Consider the following 14,677-nt stretch of genomic DNA (forward strand, 5'->3'; position numbering starts at 1 on the left):
AGTTTCATAACACATATTTGGTTAGCCTAACCCTAACCCTTAGATTAGGCGACAGAAAAGGAAACAAGGAGCTGAATTGATGATGGTAGCAACAACAATAATAATAATAATAATAATTGAATTATTATTATTATTATTATTACTATTATTATTATTATTGTTGTTATTATTATTATTATAACAAGCACACAAATAAAGAAAGGAACAAACAAACAAACAAAAAAATAAAAATAAAGAAATAATGCTACTATTAATACTAGACCTACTAATAGACTAATAATAATAAATTTCATAATCAAAAACTATTAGAATAAAGCCATTATCGTGGCAATTTGATAGCCATGGAAATATGCGGAGCTGCTCTGTCTTGAAAGTCTTTATGGCATACAACAGGGTCCAAAGTCCATGAAAGTTTTGCTGATAAGAGGAGCCAATAAAAGCAACAGTGCTGCAGTGTAAACACATGTCTCCCTCAGCCAGAGCGGGCCTTATTCTCAGAGATTTGCATAAAGGCCCCCATCAGCCGGCCCACTAATTACCATGTTTTATATTCCCCTGCGCTGGGAAAGCATCATGGCAAATTAGCTCCATCCTCCCCTCAACAGGGAAGTGAAGCAGCCTCTCCGAACAGGTGTCAGGAGCCACAAACTCTCCTCAACACCGGACCAGAGAGCAAGAAAGGAACTTTTTTATTTCCCTTTTTTTTATCATCCTCCCCCTTCCCTTTATTCCAGCACACACACACACACGCACAGACTCACAGACAGGCCTATATGTTTTTTTAATGTTCTCTAAAATGGTATCCAAGCTGACCTCCCTGCAGCAGGAACTTCTCAGCGCCTTGTTGGACTCAGGAGTTACCAAAGATGTTTTGATCCAAGCCCTGGATGATATGGACCCCAGCCCGGCCGGCTTTGGAGTAAAACTGGAGAACCTGCAGATGTCTCCGCCGCCCCCGGGCGCTAAAATGAACGGGAGCGATTCGGATTCAAAGCCCGTCTTTCACACGCTCACCAACGGGCACAGCAAGGGCAAGCTGTCCGGGGACGAGGGCTCCGAGGACGGGGACGACTTTGACACCCCGCCGATACTGAAGGAGCTGCAGTCGCTGAACACGGAGGAGGCCGCCGAGCAGAGAGCCGAGGTGGACCGCATGTTGGCGTAAGTTTCAGCCGCCATCCCGTCATTATGTCTGACTTTTATGAAGCCAAAAACTGAGGTAAAACAGGCTAAAATCGCAGTAGACTGAACATGAAATAGTAAAATAAGGAGAAGTGTCCATATGGTCTAATTTATTGCAGCGCGCTTTACATGCTCTTGACTAAAAGTTCTGGCCTATTCAAAGTTAGCCTATAATTATAAAAAAAAAAAATCGAAATACTATATATATAGCCTACACCTCATGTCTTTATTTCACTTTGTTTACAATTTTGAAATAACCCGCCACTGCTTCGTTTTCACATTCTGGTTACTAATTATCCACATGGATTATTATTTCTTTGCCTTAGCAAAATATCAGCTGAACCTAGATCTATTTATTATTAACTATACTCCACCTCTCGCAACGATAAAAATCCAGCAGTGGGCTATACATGAGGAGAAAGTCAATCAAAGTAGGCCTAACTTTTTGTTGAGGCTTTAGGATAAAAAATAAATTATTTATTTTTAAGTTTCACCACCTATGAAAATAATAGGCTAATGATGATAATAATAATAATAATAGGCTAATGATAATAAGAGGCCAATAATAATAATAATAGATAATAATAATGATACGTATTTATATTATTAAATCCTAACAATTTGTTGATTGATGATAGGTTTAAAGAAGCCGTTTAATTTAGTTTTCCCTTGATTATCAGTGAGCCTATCAACAGAAAGAAACCATAGCTGGGCATTAGGTCTAATCCATTTAATTTTAAATGTATCCTCTAAAACCATTTAGTCCAGTGTGAAACTAAAAATATAGGCTGTAGCAACAAGACCGGAAGAATATCAAAACTAACCCACGTGTAGTTAAGTTATTATTAATTTTATTCTATAAATCATCAACTGAAAGATACACAGTGGCGTGTGATTAGAGTGAATGGAGATCTGGTTATTCATTGTCAAAAGTTATAAACTAACATCTCCCACTTAACCCACAGACTTAGATGTAGGCCTCCACATTCTCCAAAACAAACAGACGTGTGTAGATTTGCCATAATTACCGATGTCAGTGGGGCTGCTAATCTCTGATTATAGGGTAAGTGTCAATTTTACCTCCGTCTTTTTTCATCCCACTGGTAAAATTAGGCCTAGTAAATAATGTTAAGGAGGCTAATGCTTAGAGCTAAACAGAGTTTTTTTAATACTTCAAATGGACTCAATATCTTTGTATTTAGGGCGCCATCCCTATATGCAATTAAATGAAGAAAATCAAAATTATTTTTCATTGGATTTTGCTTTTCATCGAGGTAAATTATCATTAGTTCAGAGGCGAATGTTTTTCAAGGCGTTTCGAATGACATGTAGTCGTGGTTCATTAATTAGGCCTTAAATTGTATTTTTTGATGAACAATCAAAGAGCATGAATCATAAAATTCTTAGCACGGGAAAAAGCTTTTATTTAATTTTAATTGCATCTTAAATATAACACAGGCTATTTTATGGCACAGACGTTTTTGCTCAAATTACCAATTCTCGGTTTACCAAATGCCGCATCAGAAAACCTGTCATGTTTTTCAGTTTTGTAATTATTATCGGGTGTTCTCAACTAGGTTTAAACTTTTGGCGACTTATTAGATAAAGCAGGCTATTAGCTAACACACAGTATCATAAACGGCGGGGTAGTAGCTGAATTCAGAAGTTTAGGCGACAAATACTAAGTCAAAGTTTCTCAACTTCAATGAAGTCACTTGAACTAACCTTTGAAAGTATTTACAGCCTATTGAATGGGCTACAATGATAAACGGGTTGTCTGTGAGGGTCCTTATTATCCTTACAGCCCCTTTAAACTTGAGGCCTTGCAAAACAGGGAAGCCAAAGGGAGCAAGTCCATGAGTGGCTGGGTGTATGATCATTATACCACTATTCAGGGGTGTAGTGGTAAATTAAAAGATGGGTAAACTATGACTTCCAGTTTGTCATAAGGGAACAACCACAAATATAAACAAAAATCAAATATATTTTCAGAAAAACATGAATTCATGCAATTCCCCCCCCCCCCTCAAAACACCCTTTCTTCATATAACTCACATCAGTTTCTATGATGTAAACTTTGAATTTGTCAAAAAAAAGATTTACGTCAGCCTAAAAAAGTTGAGTTTACTCTGCAGTACTTCCCCTCTGTAGCACACAGCACAGTTGTGAAATGACCCCTGTTTTCTGCTGTGTTTTTTATCTGAACCCAGTGAGGATCCGTGGCGCGCTGCCCGCATGATCAAAGGTTACATGCAGCAGCACAACATTCCCCAACGGGAGGTGGTGGACATAACGGGGCTGAACCAGTCTCACCTCTCCCAGCACCTCAACAAAGGCACGCCCATGAAAACGCAGAAACGAGCAGCCCTCTACACCTGGTATGTCAGGAAACAGCGGGAAATTCTCAGACGTAAGTTAATATTTGAGTTTCTCACAGCTTGGCATTGGCCTGTAATGTGTTTTGGCAGCGGCATGGCCCTCTGCCTGGGCGTCCAGCCTGTGGGGATATCGATTTGGATGTGACACTTCCTTGTCATTTACCTCCACAACTTGAACATTTGTCATCCTATTTGCTTATTTTTAAAGTCCCTCATGCAACAAAAATGCAGGCTACAATCCCTTTCCTGTTTTGTGATTGCATGTCATCTTATTCCATTAAAGGTCTCATTTTGAATAAAAACCTGCTACCATTTATTGATTAAAGCACCACTTCTATCTTTCGTAGTAACTTCTCTTTTTATAAATCTGTCTTTTCCTTCTGTGTTTTTTCAGTAAAAGTGATTTGACTTTTATCAAAATGTACCTCTTCTTATTTTTTCAGAGTTCAACCAGGCAGTGCAAGGTTCTGGCAGCAATATGACAGACAAAGGCAATCAGGATCCGGTGTTTTTTTTCCCAGAGTTCAACCCGTCTGGTCAGGGCATGGGGCAGCCCGGCGAGGAGGTTGGCACTGAACCCTCCTCCTGCAAGAAAATGAGACGTAACCGTTTCAAATGGGGGCCCGCGTCCCAACAAATCCTCTACCAGGCCTACGAAAGGCAGAAGAACCCCAGCAAAGAGGAGAGGGAAGCTTTGGTGGAGGAGTGCAACAGGTAGGTGTGGAAAAAAAACAGGAATTTACTCCTCAGAAATGAAGAACCTGGCCACATCTTAAACTCACTTGCTATACCTTCTTAGAGAAATTCTACAGGCTAAACGATATCATTCACCTAAACAATATTAACCCTATTTGTTGCCTTATTCATCTCTTGTATTGCTGACACTATTTCCTTCTGTGTGCTGCAGAGCCGAGTGTCTTCAGAGAGGCGTGTCCCCCTCTAAAGCCCACGGCCTCGGCTCCAACCTGGTCACCGAGGTTCGCGTCTACAACTGGTTTGCCAACCGGCGCAAGGAGGAGGCCTTCAGGCAGAAGTTGGCGATGGACGCCTACGTCACGCCGACCCACAGCATCAACCCTCTGCTGTCACACAGCTCCCCGCACCACCCACAGACCAGCGCATCACCTCCTAGTAAGATGCCAGGTAGTGTCACTTCACATGCGGTGCAGCGTCACATGCCATACATGATGATGACTGGTTGATTTTAATTTGTTTTTTTGATAAAATATTGCATTAGTCAAAGGATAATCATAAAAAGAGATACCAAGATGAATTTTAAGGATGCTGACACAGCCAATAACAATATAAAGGAACACAGCTAAGCCACATGGATGCACAGTTACAGAGAAAATTCAAACCATACATTGCAACTGGCATTCATTGGAATTCAGCTCTGTGCTCTAGTTTTTACTCCTAAATATTTTTTTGTTTTATACATATCCTATAAATTCTATGGCAGCAATAGTTAGAAGAAGTATATGATTCTTTTTTTCTTCACCGAGAAATACTTGAAAACAAGGAGAGAAACCCAGTTGACGAGATCAGAGAGGCAGAGAGAGAAGGGACAAGTGATCAATGAGCGTGAGTGAGTGAGCTGAGCAAATGCCATTGTTATTCTGATCTTTGAAAACACACTGAGAACAATCCGCATTGTACCTGCAATCTCCACTCCAAAGTCAGCATGGAGAAGCGTGGCACAAAGGGCAGCAATCCTGTGACAGGCCAGGGTCAGGCCAGGGTCAGGGAGGGGGACAGACACATCCACACCGCCTCGACGTAACACCGCAATCTCCACATTTCCTCCTCCCACACAGGTTGCTAATGACTCCGTTCAGAGAGTTGCCAAAACAAGGAAATGCGAAGTATTATTGCTTTGACCATTTCACCCCTACATGTTGTTTGCATTCAGTGTAATTGAGTATTGACCTGAGTCTACCTGGTGTATATGACATAAAAACAAAGCTGATAGGCTTGACAGAGCATTATCCTCCGTGCCATCACTCACCCTCTATAAAACTGTGATTTGAGAGACTCAATCAAAGCCTATTGTTGTCCTCTTGTGTTAGAACATGAGGTGAGCTTTGAAGGGAAAACAAACTGTTTGCCTTGACTTGCTCTTTTACCTTTGGATAAACTGGTCTCACTTGTGGATTGTCTGTTTGCTTGAGGTTTTTTACCCAGAACACCTGACCAGGCGTTGACCTCAGGTTACAGAGGCGGAGGGGTCAGCGATAGGCTCGTTGAGGAGGGGAGGAGGGCCGGAGAGGCAGAAGGGAAGGGTCAGCGGCGGAAGGCACTTTGCTCCCCCAAGCCCTTCGTTGGCTGCTTACAAGGCGTCCTGCTGGCGTCCTGCCGACAGCATCAGCTGTTTTTCAGTGTCAGCCCCTGGCCTGACAATAATATCCCAGCAGGACATCTCATTGCGTTGCTAGGGCACGGCCTGTATTATGCATGCTTAATGGACAATTAAAATCCTTTGCTACTACATCTCCCAGGCCTTTGATAAGGGGCTCCTGTGACTTCTACTCTCTATACCCCGCCTTGGCAGGGGGTCCCATTGTCTGCGGTGTATTAGAAGACTGCAGTGACTGTAACCTAGGTTCATTTATCTCTGCTGGGCCTTAAGGAGGAGCCTCCCCCTCACCTTTATGGGCATTAGTATAGTTGCTGAGGCTGAGCGCAGACCTGGAGCAGCAGGAGCTGTCCACTGGGGTATTGGCTCTTTTCTGGCCAGACAGGACTGATGACCCCTTCCTCGCCTACAGAGAAAGCTAGTAACCCCCTCCTTAAACCATCGCCACACCTTCCGTTATATGAGAGAGGTCACTGCTGGGTCAGATCAAAGAAAAACCCTTAATTTGGGAGTTTTTATTGATTCTGTTTTGGTCCATTGGTTGGTTGGTCACAGCTGGATAGACAGTCAAACAGTATGACTTGTGATTTTGGTTATGTCAATTCTTAACTTTCAGAAATGAAAGTGATCTAACAGATTCCATCTTTTTTTGTTATCACGCATATGTGAACATGCACCTGTGCTTTCCAATGTAATATTTACTCACTGTTAATATTGTGTTTACTGAGGTAATTAAGTAATTTGTCTTATTTAGGGCATTTTTACGCTGGCGTGTGAATCTCAATTAAGGTAGTTAAAAAAAATCAGAAATATGTTGAGTAAAGTATAGGATTTGACGGTATGTTTACAAACATTAGCTGAGATAAAATACCATTACTTCTTATCCAAAAATAATTCAAAGCAAAGATCATTTGACAGCTGTTGAATGTTTTTAACAAAAGCACCAAAAAATGAAGTCAGCGCTGTATAAGCTGAGCTGTTATATTCTCGGCAGTAGAAAACTAGCAGACTCAGAAGTTCCAGATCAGACACAGTGGCAGGGGGGATCGTCCGTGGGCTGAGTTGCTCTCTGTCACCCCAGGCTAGCTGGGAGCAGGGGAACATACAGAAACGATGGCCTAGGTCTGCACTTTCCACTGGTCTGTGTGCCCCAGAGAGCCACAAAGACCGGCTACGTCCTGCAGAGACCCAGGAGGTCTGTCATATGCACCGGCACTACAATGAGCACTGCCTGGGGTTGGGGAGGCAGGCTTTGATATTACATGGGTCACACAGGGAGCTTGAGCCTTTTAAACCTGCTGCAGCTCCTTGCTACCACTCCCCTTCTGAAGTTCTCGCCCTCCCCCTGCTCTCGAAGAAAAAATCTCACCAGACTTGAGTGCATTTCATCATAGGCACTCGCCCTGTTTTTAGTTTGCCAGGATCTTCCCCACTTTAAGGAATAATTGATGCAAATAAATATAATAGTCCAGATATAATAGTCAGTAGAGTGTGTCTAGTAATGGAAGAAGTTAGGCTCAACTTGGGGATCCTTCAGATGGATCTCTAGAAAACCAGTGGGAACAGCAGCCACTGGTTTTCTAGATACCCAGACTCTGTAGTAGCTGGCGGAAACCCTTCTTGCTTAACATGCTGGTTCCCCGCTGCTAGAATTACAGCTGGACACAAAGAAACAAACCTGGCCTGAATAGCATCCTTCTCCCCCTGACACTTTAAGAGGTTGCCCAGCTCCGAGATAACTGCCTGTTTATGAGTCCTCTGCCATTGTGTGGCAATGGGGGTCATGAGTCCAATGGAGTGCTTTATTGTTCTGCAGCGGTGTTTACAAGGCATGGTGGAGTGTTGTGGGGTTGCTAGTATGTTGCTGAAGACAATATGAAGTCTATGGTTGTCTTGTAGGCCGGACAAAATTGAGGGCAAGTACTTAGGGGATGAAATACGGCCCGGTGTCTTGGCTTCAGACATCTCTGTGACGGTAATTACATGTCCTGTGTCTGCCGCAAGATGATTGCTTCCTTGTGACTTGTAAAAGCAGTGCACAGTAAAAAGAACAAAGGTTTGAGCAATACATGATATATGATTTGAAATATGTAGATCCGTTTTTGTCCAATAAATCTCCAGTGGCGTTTAAGCAAGAGCAACATGGAGGATTTTCCCCATTTGACGTGAATTTTTTTTTCCTGACACACCTGAACCACAATTTTAGATTTTCAGCAGCAACAAAAAACACTGTTTCCTGTTTAAACATTACCCTGTCATTGGTTACATTCGGTGTCAGTTTTGTGGCGGATGAAGCATTGCCTCTCCCTCTTTTATCTTGAATGGTTGTTTGTATCAGTGTGTCCTGTCTTGTCTGTGAGCGACTTTGACGGGGCGTTCGGTCTGTCACACCTGGGTCAGGGACAGAGGGCTTTGGGAAGATCGGAGATCTGAGTGCAAACAGAGTCTGTCTCTACACTGTCACATAAGGCCTCTCAGAGCACCCGCTGTGGGAGGGACGCTCTCCCTGTGTGGGGCTGAGACCACAGGATAAGAATGTGTTTGACATTGCTTGTAATTGTGTAATGTTTACTCTGTTGGTATCAGAGGGGGCCAGCATCGGCAAACAGGCATTTGATTTGGGGAGGGGCGCAAGCATTCCTTTGGCCCCCAATGAGAGACAACAAGTAGTCTAGACATGGGATATGTGATGGCACTAAAACAACACAACAACTTCATTTTCAGTGAGTCCGGTGAAAATATGACAATTCATACTGACATGATTACAGACATAACGTAACGATACCTCTTCAGTATTGTTGATTGGACATTGGGTATGCATGAGTTCAGAAAGTCAGATGGGAGTTTTGAGGGGCTGCTGTTGTGGGTGCGTGTACACAGTGAGCGGCCTTGGCTGAGCTACGCAGATAGCGGCAGCAGAGGGGTCAGTGTGTTTGTTTGCTCTGTTCTCCCCAGTCTGAGTCAAAGAGCAGGTGAGTGTGGTTGGCTGGAGCGATGGTGGCACCGCTAGCCGCAGAGCGAGGCCCAGGCTGCTATCTCTCTGCCCTATATAACTATGACTTGTATGACTCTGATGTTGTAAACCAAGGAGAAAGACTGAAACTAACATGCTCGCTCTTTCTCTCTCTCTTTCTCTCTCTCTCTCTCCTCCTCAGTGCGGTACAGCCAGGGACCCGGTGAGGTCAGCTCCTCCACGACCATCAGTCACCACGGTAGCAACGCTATGGCGACCAGCCAGTCGGTGCTACAGCAGGTGTCTCCGGGCGGATTGGACCCCAGCCACAGTCTGCTGTCACCTGACGCCAAGATGGTGAGTGAACACACCTGGGCCCTCTTGGCCTCAGATTAGATAAGACCCGGCCAGCGTTTAGCATAAACGTACAAAGCAGGTTCCTGAACCTCCTCTCCTAGAGACCCACTGGCAAGAGCCAACAATTAGCACATTGTGCTGCTCTGTTTGGAAGGTGGAGACGGGGTGGTAGGCCATGGCTGGACTACCACACAGCCTTCACCAGAGTGAACCAGACATGTTCATTGTTCAGCCAATAAACCTGACAAAGAAACATTCTGCTCTTATTGATTAAATGCCCTGCAAAGAGAAGCCACAGGTGGAGTGCTGCTTGTTCTGCCAGAGGAATGACGCCAGCATTTGATTATGCCCAATATTTTTTTTTCTACTTCAGAGAAGGGAATGAGTTTCTCCCCTCTGCCCTGGTCCAATATTTGATCAGCGAAAACGAAACCTGTACGTGGACTCATAGCTTTTGAGTACTGGTGCAACAGCATTTTTGATATACAATGTGTGTCAAACTGCAGTCAAACTACAATACTGTTCATCAGATGCAAATGAAATTGCCATACAATGCAAAATCATGCAACTCAGATATCATGTTTAGTATTGTGCGCTACTTTCCCTGGAAATTCATAACACTCCCCTTTCGGCCAGTGTGAGGTCAAATGACCACAGAGCAGCAGGCAGTGTAGTGTGTAGCAGGTCAGAGCCGACAGTTTCTTATCTGCAGATGAGTGTCTGCCTGGTCCCTCCCCTCAGTGCAGCTGGCAGCCTAGTCAAATAGACGCAGCCCTGCTGGAGTGGGAGGATCCTGCTCTAAACAGCCATTATACTCCATGTTGGGCCATGTTGTTTTGTGCAAGTTATTATTCTTCCAAATGCACACACATAGGCACATGTACAAAGATGCAAGTATACTGTACTGCAAGTGCATTATCTTTTCACAGCAACATGCCCATATGCACACACACACACACACACCCACGCACACACTTCCATGCTGACATTTTTTCGTATGTTTTTTTCTTCACCTTTTGTTCCTTATCAGTATTTGCTTGTGTGCTGTATATAAGTAGAGTTACACAAGCACAGCGTCACACAAAAGCAACAGAACTTAAGTCAACATTTATCTCTCTTGCCTGTTGACAACATCTGTTTCACTTTGAAAATGAATTATGTGAATTTACATAACAGACACTCAAGCTCTCACAACTGAGATATTACAGGCACAAAACGGTATTGCAATTTTCTGTATTTTCTCCAGATTTCAGGTTCGGGTGGAGGGCTTCCTCCTGTGAGCACGCTGACCAACATCCACAGCTCCCATCACACACATCAGCAGACACAGAACCTCATCATGCCTCTTTCTGGAGTCATGGCTATAGCACAGAGTGAGTCTCCCATCCCTCGTTATCGCCAAACACAGAAAGGGGGACAGTCATTAAATCTATACTGCTCACGCTTTCTCTTACTATCACAATTTAGTCTTTTCTTTGCTCCAAAGTCACTGAAGTCCCATTGTGCCTCACTAGGTCTGAACACGTCGCAGTCCCAATCGGTGCCAGTGATCAACAGTGTGGCCGGCAGCCTGGCAGCGCTGCAGCCGGTGCAGTTCTCCCAGCAGCTCCACAGCCCGCACCAGCAGAGCCTGATGCAGCAGTCGCCCAGCCACATGAGCCAGCAGCCCTTCATGGCTACTGTCACACACTCACACAGTCAGTAACATACTATTCCTCCTGTCTTCTCGTTTGCACACTAGTCTTTATAAATTAATGAGACCAGTTGTGCATTGTGTATATTAGTGGAAGCTTCACCAGGCAAGATTTTTATGTAAAAATTCAAATTTTTCAAACAGTTATGTCTCACTGGCCTCCAAAGTAAACAGTTTCCTTGTACAGCTTTAAAACTGATATCAACCTTGAAATGAGGTCAGTTTTTTTAAAGTTTACAATTGTGGAATTCTAATCCTCTATTTTGCTTTCCTTTGCAGTGTATCCTCACAAGCAGGAGCCCCCGCAATATTCCCACCCGTCACGTTTCCCCTCAGCCATGGTGGTCACAGACGCCAACAGCATCAGCACCCTCAGCTCCATGTCCTCCAGCAAGCCGGTCAGTCTTCAGCCCACACAGCACAACACAACATCACACCACACAGGCCACAGTTAGACCCCCCTCTTGTCCCCTGTGTCTCTCTGCATGCCACACTGGGTTTTTAGTCCAAATTGATGTCATTATGGAGGTTTTTGCATGAGATTTAGAACTTAGCATGCACCACATTTGAGATATTTCTTCAACATGCTTACGGTTTTATTTGTAATGCTGAGTTTACTGTGTACTGGCTCTTTAGCAAATATCACATGAGAAGTAACATGAGAAGTAACATTTTATATATTGATCAGTTCACTCATTGTCTACTAATGTACAAAAATCACCCTCACATCCTCAGCCCCATTCTATTCTGATCAAGAGAAACAACAACAATCTGAGCACACACTAACAGCAGGAGCTAGACTAGGCAGGCAGGAGTGTGTGTGTGTTATGATTGTGTGTTGACTTGTTTAATCCCTGTCACATTAGGACGCTCCTGTAAACAAGATGGTACAACTCGGGGGTCTCTCCTGGGTAAATACTATTTTCTTAGTTCAGTCACAGTTAATAGTTCAAATGCACTGTGTAAAATCATCAATATTGCACACAGTCAAATTGTTTCAAGACAAGTCATAGCCACAAAGTCATTAATGTGCATCTCACTTTTCAAAGCTTGTGTTGCTGATACTGGGTTTGACCTTATGCAGTTCAAATGCTTTCATTGGTGGAGGAATCCAAACTAACAGGCCAGACGGATATATGGATAGTACACTCCTCAGAATTCCTATTTCCTCTGAAAGGGCCGTCCAATCAATCACTTGTGCCCTCAGCCTGAACGGCCCCTGATTAATGTTCCTCCTTTCACTTTCCTCTCCCTGGTGAGAGTTACCTCTGCCTGGCTAAGCCTGCCTCTGCCATCAGGAAATGAGCCCCACTGTTAATCAAAGTTCTCCAGGCTCGTGTCCTGCTACTTTCCTCCATGTTACGGTGAGGGTAGAGATAGGGTGGGGGGGGTGGAGTTTTTCAGTAATTACATCTCTTCCTCTTTCCTACTTCTCCCTGCTCTCGGTGATCGCTCTAGCCTGAAATGTTGTCCACGGTGCTTTCACACGCTCAATTTCCCACGCTGGGGCCGGGCACTCGTACTGCTGCGCCGCTGCTGACAGACTGATGGGTTGATGGGACGATAGCTCCGAGTGTGGAGTATCGTCACTGTCGGCTGAAAACCTTGTATCTCTACAATGTCAATTTTTCAGGAACTAAGAAAAACAGTCTCTTTAGATCAGGTCAGATTGACTGCCATGCATTTTAGAGTTTATCCAATGGGGTTTTGAAAGCATTTCATCAGCCCAAAGGAGTCGTCAAATTTGTTCATCCCCATAGAAGACCATGTAATCCTTCAATTTAAAACATGAAAATCACCAAAACTGGAGTTACAAGGTTTTCACACGACAACAGCGATATACTCTGTTTAGTAACATCTCTGTGTGCAGTTTTAACCTCTCGGAGGCTTTGAAATAGGCATAACTTGCACACTTCACCGTCCCCGTGGGTATTGCCACCACTTTATCCTGTGGCATTTCACAAACCCACTATTTAGAGAGCAATTAGCCAGCAGGCTCTCCCAGGTAGTTCCTTATCAGGACTTTATTTGGACGGGGCAGTGCAGAGAGAGGGCTGTGGGTTCTTCTCATGACACGACCGACACGCTCAGGCTTTATAACGCCCTTTGTTTACCGAGAACCCCCCACCCGCCCCCCCCCGCCCCCATTACACCCGAGACTGTTTAAAACCCACCTCTACTTAGAGCCCAGTGTCTAATGACTGAGCTCTTAGCCGCAGGTCACCTTTATCAGGTAAGGCTGTTTGCTGGCCGTAGGGTCACGGCAGGGTCAACTGCCTCCACCCCCGCAGAGAAAGGACAAAAAAAATAAATTCCACAAACAATCTCACAAAATACCATTTCAATGGAGACAAGGCTTTTCAGAGTCAGCAGAAGAGGGATGAGGAATTTATTTGGTCAGGTGTGGCACATGAAGGTGCAGGGGCGACGTATTTGCAAAGCACTGTAGGGGTTTCATTTGTCAATTCACTCTGAGGAAACCTAGGAAATGATGCACATTATATACCTGGGTTACCGGGCAGATTTTCTGTATTGTTTTGTGTAACATGGGCCTACTTTATCTGACATTTGGTCCTCTCTCTCTCTCTCCCTCTCTCTTTACAGTGTCCTCTTCAAGCTTGGTGAGAGCGTACACCTGACTTCCTCGGTGCCCAGCAACCGGAGCACATTTTTCCACCCTCTCACCGTGGTAACCGTGACAACTCTTAATAACTGGCAACGGCGCACTGGACGATGAGTCAGTCAACAAATGAAGAGTGGCGGCGGAGGGCAGCAGCAGCAAGCGAAATGAGAGAGGGGGAACGAAGCAGGCAAACTCACTGCAGATTTTCATGACTACACACCTGAAAGTGAAGCGACTGGGTTTTCCTCTGTCACACACCAATGATCAACAAGGATGTATGATTTTTTTTTTTGTCTTTTTCAAACCACAATCTTTGAAAACAGTATTCAATTTTTCCTGTCCCTTTCAAAAATGTACATACGTTAAGAGACAGTCATCCCATTTGTGACATTAACTAAGGAACAAAAACAAATGGAGCGGCGAATGTGGCTTATGGGATTGGAATGAAGGTCCTGGGACAATTTATATTATACTGTGATTTGAAGTGGGAATATGAAGGTACAGTGAAACCAGCAGAGACAATGATCAGCCTCTGTGAAGGCTGACGGACTCTATGAAGGACTCTATGAAGGCGATTCCCTCGTACCAAGTTCCTGGATGCCATTCAGCAGAATAATCTCTGCTTTCCGCGGCCACACAAATAATGACCCTCACCACCAGGCTGCAGTGTATTATCAATAGCTTTGCACATATGCAGAACGGTGTGACAATCATAATAACCCTGTCCTGAAAAACCTGTATTGATTTTGTAGATGCATTAGCTATTTCACATTCTGTTTAAAAGGAGTCTTCCATGTTATTCTTTCACATTCGGTTTACTGTGCTGGTATCAGCGCAGATGGATGATGAACGCCTTTTTAGAGTCTGAAGGATTTCATCGCTTTGAGCTGTTCAATGTGTACACTGTGATCGAAAGATTTTGACAATCTTGAAAAACTTTGAAGGACTATGCAATGTGTCTATAGAGTGTACAATGCTTTGTATAACTGGATTATGAAACGTACTCCACACACGTGAGACTGGAAATTAATATGCACTATCAGTGAAGTCACCAACGATTATATATAGTTGCTATTGATAAAGCTGCCTGAGACATAACACAAAAGCTATGGGTGACCGACAAATATGCCAAAGGATA

The 14,677-nt window shown here is 43.9% G+C and overlaps 1 protein-coding gene across 1 annotated transcript; it reads left to right on the top strand.

Moving 5' to 3' along the window:
- The first annotated feature begins 784 nt into the window (after positions 1-784).
- hnf1ba (HNF1 homeobox Ba) lies at positions 785-13,541 on the top strand. The gene is made up of 10 exons (XM_071527150.1): positions 785-1,161; positions 3,393-3,592; positions 4,004-4,274; positions 4,468-4,691; positions 9,069-9,223; positions 10,470-10,596; positions 10,738-10,920; positions 11,196-11,314; positions 11,783-11,827; positions 13,521-13,541. The coding sequence occupies exons 1-10, from the start codon at positions 785-787 to the stop codon at positions 13,539-13,541; spliced, it is 1,722 nt and encodes a 573-aa protein (XP_071383251.1).
- Positions 13,542-14,677: the final 1,136 nt, after the last annotated feature.

This window comes from Centroberyx affinis, unplaced genomic scaffold (assembly GCF_046629955.1).
Source record: "Centroberyx affinis isolate AG114_WGS23_722 - 3 ecotype Tasmania unplaced genomic scaffold, CSIRO-AGI_Caff_v1 ptg001494l_1, whole genome shotgun sequence".
Taxonomy (NCBI): domain Eukaryota; kingdom Metazoa; phylum Chordata; class Actinopteri; order Beryciformes; family Berycidae; genus Centroberyx; species Centroberyx affinis.

Excerpts from the sequence above, each read along its gene's own strand:
- hnf1ba (XM_071527150.1), top strand. The coding sequence starts at position 785 with ATGTTCTCTAAAATGGTATCCAAGCTGACCTCCCTGCAGCAGGAACTT. Across the intron at positions 4,692-9,068 it reads GACCAGCGCATCACCTCCTA|TGCGGTACAGCCAGGGACCC; the intron begins GTAAGATGCCAG and ends TCTCCTCCTCAG. Across the intron at positions 9,224-10,469 it reads TGTCACCTGACGCCAAGATG|ATTTCAGGTTCGGGTGGAGG; the intron begins GTGAGTGAACAC and ends TATTTTCTCCAG.